Source organism: Crassostrea angulata, chromosome 10 (genome assembly GCF_025612915.1).
Source record: "Crassostrea angulata isolate pt1a10 chromosome 10, ASM2561291v2, whole genome shotgun sequence".
NCBI lineage: Eukaryota > Metazoa > Mollusca > Bivalvia > Ostreida > Ostreidae > Magallana > Magallana angulata.
In genome coordinates this window covers 55117364-55126346 of record NC_069120.1, presented here as the reverse complement: position 1 = coordinate 55126346, position 8983 = coordinate 55117364, and the positions used below count along the sequence as shown (strand labels likewise).

Here is an 8983-nt window from a genome sequence, read left to right as displayed (position 1 = left end):
GTGGTAAAAACAATAACTACCGACGCCTTGTCCCACCTGGCAAGTCTGACAGGGAGTACTTAATTAGCGAGTACTTAATTAATGAGTACTTAATTTGGAGATGCAAGCGGTACCCGATGCAAGGTATTCACACTTTGAAGTCCCTCTTATTTTGCGGTGTATTATTGTGTGTACACATATGTTTTGAAACACTTTAATCACCTGATTAGGAGAGATAATTGGTCTATTTCTTTTCATCAATGAAAAAAATTACAACTTTCCTAATGAATTTAAAAACTATAACATATGGTACAGTATACATGCATGAATGAATACTTTCACAAAATCCTATTTATTTCTAATTTACAGACATAAACTGGTTTTTGAATAGACTCTAATCTCACTGACTCACATCTATGTTGACATGCGCAAATACAAAATAAAACGAACAAGTAAAAATTATAAACACAATCACCATTAAATGGATATAATCCAGGATATTAAAAAAAAAATATCTTTATTTTTATCCTGGACATAGTTTTAACTTGATTATGATTATAATACCCGATTCTGAGAATAATACCTCGACGCTGTAGATTCATTATTTTTGGTGATCCGAAATTGAATGATGATCATTATGAAATAAATATGTACTACACTTATAATATGTTTTACGGTGCGACCGTTGGGGCGAGCGCAGCAGGTGATCAAAAATGAATTATGATAAATCAATAAAAATAAAAGTAATGACGTAAATACGTACACGTAAATGAAGAATGCAAAATAAATATACAAATTTTCCAGTAAATTTTTATTATTTCATATTTCATAAGATTTTTTATTTATTTATATACCAATCTGATTAAAATCAGATCTTAATAACGCTCCGATATTCTGATAGTCGCTGAACAAAGTGTAGCGACATCAGAATTTGTCGGAGCGGATCAAAAATCTGATTTTGATCAGATTGTTTATATACTGGTCGCACGCCAGTATAGAATTTATCTCAGATAAAATGTTGTTGAATAATAAAGATTTTAACATAATGTTTTAACATAATATTTCCTCTTTTCTTGCAGCAGACATTTTTCTTAAACAAATAAAAATTGACTTATCACAGAATCCCCCCTCCCCCGTTTAAAAAGAAATTAAATTTACTGAAGCAAAGTTATATTATTCATTTTAATTTTATCTAGTGTATTTCTTTCTTTAACGTATGAACTTTGTTTACTAATTGATATTAACTCCTCATCTCTGACCTAAATTGTATTTGTTATGAAACATAGTGAGGAGTTATTTTAAAGAGAGGAGTTGATTTTATTATTAGGAGTGAATTATGCACGTGATTGAGGAGTTATTTTAGAGACGTTATATATAAAGGGAGATTGGCTGAAGTTCAGTGCGGGTGGTTTTATTTAGCAGAGTAGTAGGTTAGAATTGCACAAGTTTTGAATGATTTATACATATGTTTCTTGGATTATTACCTTTTATTAAAATTGTGAGAACAACGCTGACTTATTCTTTAAAAAGGAGAAACGTTGAGAAAATAGAAACGCTACATTACGTATAAAAAAAATTTGTTGATCACATAAGGAAAATGGATCCCCCGGTAGCATGTAATACCATAAACAGTAGTGAAAATAAAGACACTTTTGAGCAGCTAAAGAGCTAAAGGCATACCACGCACTCCCCATTCCTCACCCCGATCAGAATTTTCCTGATTTTGAGAATTTTATTTTTCTTTTTGCTTGTGAAGATTTTTTGAATGATGTTGCCACGCCCCATTTAAAAAAACGTTCCTGGAAATTACCGTAAATACAGTGAATAAAATAAATGTGAGCATTCATCCAAATGAGAGCAAGTTACTGCTGTTTCCTATCTCTGAAGAAATGTCTCGATTCGTAAGCTCTGCAAGATTTTGAGAAGATTTTGGTATTTATATTTCAGCAGATTTACAATAACTACTTAGAGTTGTTTCCCCTTATTGTGACGTCAAAGTTCACGTCCGTCAAGTGTAGTCTGTCTCTTCGAAAACACACTAGAAAAAACTACGCGAAAAATATTGATTGTTTACTTAAAAAGCATGATGTTCTGGAAATTACACAATTTATCTGTTTTTCAAAAGTTTTACTTTGATTCTCGCGAGATGGTATCCAGTCTAGTGAGCACTCGGAACTACTCGGATGTCTCGCGCACTCGACATTAACGTTTGTATGGAGCGTAGCGGAATTAGCCGAGGATTGCCGATTGGTCTAGTGAGATCGGCCGACATTGAGGAATTGCATTGTGGGTCGAAATTTACTGACTCCGAAAAATTCTGTCGGATCAATGTGCAAGAAATCCATTGTGACGTCACTCGAAAGGACGATAACTCCGTTAGTCTTAAAAGTAATGGAAATTGGCGTTGTGTTATTTACAATGCATGTACATAGTCTTTTATCTTGTTCTCGTGAGAGTGTGAAATGGGAAACCATAATTACAGGGAACTACTGGGACGATTAAAACAAGGCATTACTGGTCCGATTTACTGACGCCAAAAAAATCCGTTGAATGAATGTGCAAATAGTCCGAATTTTCTATTCACACACGCCTTGCCGGTAGAGCTCGCTTCGCGCCGGCGCTGCGCGCCGGCGAGCTGCGTTTGCTATAAATATTAATTTACAGTAAACGAAAAAAATATGGTCTTTAAGATTTAGTGCATTTAAAAGAGAATAAATTAAAAAGTGTAAATGCTAAAGTTCATAAGATGTTTAGCGAAAAAAAGGGGGGGGGGGGGTCTATAGCACCTGGCAGATGAGAAACCGAATAATGTCCAGGCTCGTGTGTCCTCTACAAAAAAAATATATTTTCAAGAATCAAACCAAAACAGAAATATTAACACCTGGATAAAAAAAATTAACGAAAGACAAACGGTCAATTTTCTCTATTTATTCTTTTTTAATATTATGACAAAACCATTGCACACGCCTTAACATTTTATATGTACAAGATGCTTAAGAGACAAAGAGATCGATTGAGAAAGATGTAACGAAAATCATACTGTACTGTAGTTGAATCATAGTTTATATACTCGCCAGCGGCCACTCATATTGAATATACTTTTTACATATTAAATTTTGATTAAAAAGAACTTAAAGTTGTATACTGATGTCAAAAATATCCCGTAAAAGTAAAAAATGTCATGGCATTGTTGTTTAATGTCAAAAATGTAAATAATAAACAAAACATAACAAGACATTTATATAATAATGTTAAATACTAGCACCATAAATATTGAACTAAAGGTCACATCTAATAACTGATATGTAGTAACCACTAAACACTTACTGTATAAAAATAATTATCTAATTGCACTGTTCTAATACATTTCAAACACTGTTGTAGACGTCATAATGAACGTTTCTCGCACTATTAATTACGTCATAATATACATTTCGCGCACTGTTTGTGACGTCATAATGAATTTTTAATGAAAGAATGAATTCAATATTTATTTGTTTTATATGATATAAAATGGTTTGGGACTGTTTACGCTTTAAAAACCGCGAAGCGCTTTATAAAAATAGCGTAAAGTGTTTCAACCCATTTCATATCAAATAAAACAAATACATATTGAATACTTTTAATTTATTTTTTTTACTCTTCATTGTAGATAAACGGGCATTTGACTTTTAAAATGACGTAAAATTGTACAAAATTCAAACGTAACGTCATGCGTATTGATACGTTTATGACTTTGACATTAGTCTTACTATGACGTAGGCAACATTCTATATACGATATAAAATAATTTTTTAGCCAATCAGAAGCCGCATTACAACCAGAATTAAATTATTGTACTATTACTGGAAATAACACCTCAAAATACATACAGCAAACAGTATAAATGACATCACATTGAACATTCTTCGCAATTTGCTGCAGACGGACTTGGCAACAGTTTTAACTCTTGTTCTGTGTCCCCGTTGCCATGACGACGAGTTTCTTCATTTTTGCACAGATCCGGACATGTCATTTTATTATCCATTTCCGGGTACGCCCAGCCACACAGAAAGTACCCCAGACCCAGTCCAGCAACGGCGGACACAAAGACCCAGGCATTGAAGGTCATTATGATCAGCATCAGGACGTAGCTACTGGTCATCTGTACAAAGTACAACAAGGTCTGTAGGCCGTGCTCCCGGCTCTTAATGGTCCCCCTGCAACAAAGCACACACAGATCACACACACGACAGCGAGGACATGCAATACGGGTAGGTATAACTACCGGTGTAATAGGCAGTTATGTAGAAACCTGTTCTGAGTCTCCCTATACCTGTGCACATGTAACTATTTTAGATGTGGTTATACTTACATCTCTTTGACTCGGTAACCAAATAAATGTCCTCATGTGACTATTTTAATAATTTGGGTGTGGCTATATGTACCTCTTTTTGACCCGGTAACAAACTACAGGTAACTATTTGGGGATTGGTTTTATGTACCTCTCTTTGATTTGGCAAAAACATACATGAAACAACTTGGGGTCGGGTTATACGTACCTTTCTCTGACCCGGTATCTGCGGTGAGCGTACTGGCGGAGACACTTGACGATCTGGTAGAGAACTCCCAACAGAATACTCCCCACACAAGTCAGGAACAGACCTGTCAAATCAACAACAGTACAAAACAAGCCAGGAAAAGACCTGTCAAATCAGGATCCAGCAACTTCTCACTGGCTTAATAATAACTGGATATACAATTACGACAGCATGATATTAAAAAAGAATTCCAAGCTAAAACGCTTTCGCAGATCTACCCCCCCCCCACCCCCCACTTCATTTCAGTGATCAACCTTTGATTTAACAGCAGAGATTTAGATATTATGTACTGGATTCAGTTTATTACACTATTGACACTGACTGGTAGACAATACAGAACAAAACAAAGAAAAAACCCCAGACAGTTTAAGATAAGGTAAGAAAAATAACGGCATGCACTGATGACGTCATGTAACGTACCTGTTTTCGTGTTGAGATTCCATTCTTTGAACAGAATGGGAACATTCACTCCCACGGAGAAAAACTGCATGTGCTGAAAATAAAAAGGTATAATTTACTTTAAGAGGGCTTAATGATAGTTGCCATTTTTAGTCTAGTATAAATCTCCCTAAAAGAAGAGCTCTACGAGGATTGTTCGGAAATTATTGAGACAACACAAATATTTTCCTATCTAGGTGACAGATTTTGGTGAAAATTGGCATAAATATTTAAGAAACCTAAACAAATAAACAAGTAAAGAGACGATATCAGTAGTAAATTGCATGAAGAATTTCATGGTACTAATTGTTTTCACATAATTTGCGTATAAATAAGGGTAATCAGTCCAAAACTAGCGCACGTTTTTGTGCGCGATAAATACATTAGGTTTCCAATGGGCGGCACTGTAGCTCCCAGGTCTTTCAGACCGTGGGCTACAGTGCCGCAGCTAGTGCCCCCTAAGGACTAAATCATGAAGTTCTACAAGAACACCGAGGATTTAGAAACGACGTCACTAACGTGCGGAGACTTACCTTACCTCACGCTTTATAAAATATATTATCTTCAGAGGTCGTTATCATAATGCAATAAAATTTTCAGATCTGCATAAAAATAGGTAGATGTCTCAAAGCACAATTTTTTGTCACTTTCCAACGATTTTTCACGATTTTATCGCATCTGTGAATCCACGTACTAAAAGAGTCGATACAGATTTTATCGCTTCTATATACGAAACATATCTTGCACATTTAAAAGATACCGGATATAATTCTTGTGTAGAACGCATCTGCCGAAATAAAGTGAACGCAACATTTTCGATTCGTTTATAGGTAAATATTCTTTTACATTAACTATTAAAATTTGCATCTGATGCTTTAAAACCGCATCCTATTCGGCGATATATAAAATAAAATATTGCTTTCGGTTGCCCCTGACTGGTTATGGATAAAATCAACGGATTGATCATTTTTCCATCGAGAGGGAAAAAACTCCATTCAAAAGTAGTGTAAATGTAGTTCCTTATAGAAGTCTTATACATGTCACAGGTCTCTTAAAAGAGATACATTATCGTGGCCGATTTTTGACTGTAATTGATTTCGTCTAAAAGAAGAGCTTTGTATAACGATACAGAGAAATATTCAAATTTTACGCTAAAAACTTTAAATACTTCGAATTTTTTCTTTACAAATTATATGATATAGTTTAAAACTAAAAATAAAATTATCTAAAAATTTCGATCTGACGGGTAAATTGTTGACCAATCAGCTTCCTTGACACAACGGTGCCCTTGGGGGAAGTGGTCCTATTCTCCCTGATACACGGGAGAAATCAGAACTGTAGAGCTCAAGTCTAAAACATGTACTTTCATTAAGGGAGTGGGGTACCACATTTCCTGACACTCTTTTTGAATGCACCTTTATGCTATACTTAAATTTAAAAAAAAATTAAACACACACAAGTCACACACACAAGCACCGCACATATTTTGAAAAATGATACAACTATAGCGTGTAAAATGTCCTAATGTCGAAAACGATAAATATCCCCCCCCCCCCCCCCCCCAAAAGAAATAAGTCCTCGTAAATTAAAGTATCAAGGTGGAATCTAAATATTATTTCTAAAATAAAAATAATAAGTCCGATACTATGTCAAATCGCGGGAATTCACATGTTTTTTGCATAGACATTATGGTATGATTTCGAGATGGTGTTAATAGGTGGTATGGGACACCTAAAAGTACAATTTAATCAAAGTACTTAGACCGTTTTTAAATTTTCCAATTTTTAAATATTTGACCAGAAAATGTAAAGTAAAAATTTTAAAATCCTTAGCGAGATTCGAACTCTGACTTACAGACTCGTAGTTCATTCTAACCCGCTGCGGTAAGCTTTGGGAAAGAAAAAAGCTTTAAAAAACTATGCTTAATTCTAATGTTTATTTTGATAGGGAGTACGTCACAATATGGATGTGTCCCATACCACCTCAAGTCTTTCTTCAATGTATTCAATCGATTTTTTGACTTACATGGGATGAGTGTTCCGAGTGCGAGGACTGTGACGTCATGTTAGGCTACAGCTAATAACCGCAAAGCTCCGAGGCCTTGGTCATCTCTATGGAAAAAAATCTGAAGGAAAAAAACCCAAACATTAATACATAATTTATCACGAAACAGACGATGGAATACGGTGTTTGGATTAGCAGAGTTCCCCTTTCCTGGGAATTTTTATCAGTTCTCTATTTTTCTATAATAAAATACAATAATTATGGATTTATGAAATTGAAATATAAAACTATACGTATGTCGAAGCAGTTGCATACTTGTACATTATATTGCATCAAAATTTCTACTTCATGAGACAATTTAATACCATAGAGAAAGAATTAAGACCAGGCCCAGGGCTATAAAAGTTAGACGAGCTTACTTTTGATCTCATTCTTACTTTGCATTATATATTCCTTTTGTAAAAGTGAGACTGAGATCAAAAGTGAGATGGTCTAACTTTTATGGTCCCAGGGCCTGTATTCTACATTTCTTATTCTGCATTTATGAAAGTGACTCAGAATATTTTTATTCATATAAATGTATGTATATAATATCTAGAGGGGAAATGATTTTTTTCAAAATGTTTGTTTCAAGTTTGTTTTGCAATGATTGCATATACATTAGATTATAAATACATGTATGTCATAAAAAGATAATTTAAAGAAAAAAATGGGTAAAGTCCCGTGAGTGTAGATACTTGGGGGTGGAGGTCGGTCCTGTCCTCAAGCACCTGTGATTATTATTGCCCTTAGAAGGCCTTTGATTGATGAATAAACATCTATCCAGAATTAAGTTTTGCGATGAAATGTCAACTATATAGGCCTTCTACTGTTCTAGAAGTTACTATCGCGTGTGTACATGTACAATGTATATGTCGACCTGTAGTAAACAATGTTCATATATTAACTGAATAATACATTGTAATGTATAACATGCTACGCTCAAAATTCACACACATACGTATTTGTCATTTACATAGCCACAAGCAATATACTATGAATTGAATACATCACGTCTCATTTATTTCCAACCAAGACAAACTAAATAATGATAATTAAATGCTCAATATCGCACGTGGACTGTGTACGTATTTACTGGTTGTCTTGGAAGTAAACAACACTTACCGAGATAAGAACGATTCACAGGGAATCCATCCTTCCCCCACCGAATAACCTTGTCAGTGTTAGGTATAATAAACGTGGCGAAAGAGAAAGTTTAGCGATGACGTCAAAGGGACTTCCTCCATTCGGGGGCCCTACAAGGGATTCGGATTTGATTAGACGCTCAACACAGGGGAAAAGAGACCTGCGGTTGTATCTGTTTTCTCCGTTGATCTCTAAAACATCGACAGTAGCGATAACTTCTTACTTGTCCTTTATCTGTTTAACTGGCATTTGTCTCTAACAAATAAACACTGATTAATATCATCTACATGTAGGCGCTGATCGACACCAGGAAATAAGACGGTGGATACATCCTGTTAAGGTAACACAGGTAATAAAACTCACGGATTTTAAATCAGTAGTTCAATCAAAAGTTGGGGGTTTTTTCCCAAGAGACGTGTAAGTTTTAAACAGGTGCTCTTTATGTCGATGAAAAACACATTACATGTATCAATATCTATACTAAAGTGTCCTTACACGTAAAAATCCAACTGAAATTCAAATATATACGCAATATCGTCAGTGCACATGTTGAACATCTAGAATTTGAACTTTAAGACCTTGAGGGTATAGGTGATAATAAGCTGCTTACGTGTCTTTATTTCTAATAAGTAAACACACACATATATATAAAATTATACAGAGTGAGATTCCTATTTAACTATTTTAACTTAATCCCATAAGGATTTGAGGTTTAAGTTAAATAAATCTTTTGTTGATATGATCTTTGAACAAAATCTCATCTTCTAACTCAGAAAAACTTTATTTCTACATTAAAA

At 34.6% G+C, this 8983-nt stretch overlaps 1 protein-coding gene across 1 annotated transcript; it reads right to left on the bottom strand.

Moving 5' to 3' along the window:
• Nucleotides 1-3158: 3158 nt before the first annotated feature.
• LOC128164404 (uncharacterized) lies at nt 3159-8473 on the bottom strand. Its single transcript, XM_052828201.1, has 5 exons — nt 8166-8473; nt 7023-7122; nt 4980-5052; nt 4521-4623; nt 3159-4178 (listed from the first exon to the last, which is right to left on the bottom strand). The coding sequence occupies exons 2-5, from the start codon at nt 7059-7061 to the stop codon at nt 3872-3874; spliced, it is 522 nt and encodes a 173-aa protein (XP_052684161.1). The 5' UTR covers nt 7062-7122; nt 8166-8473; the 3' UTR covers nt 3159-3871.
• Between the last annotated feature and the right edge of the window lie 510 nt (nt 8474-8983).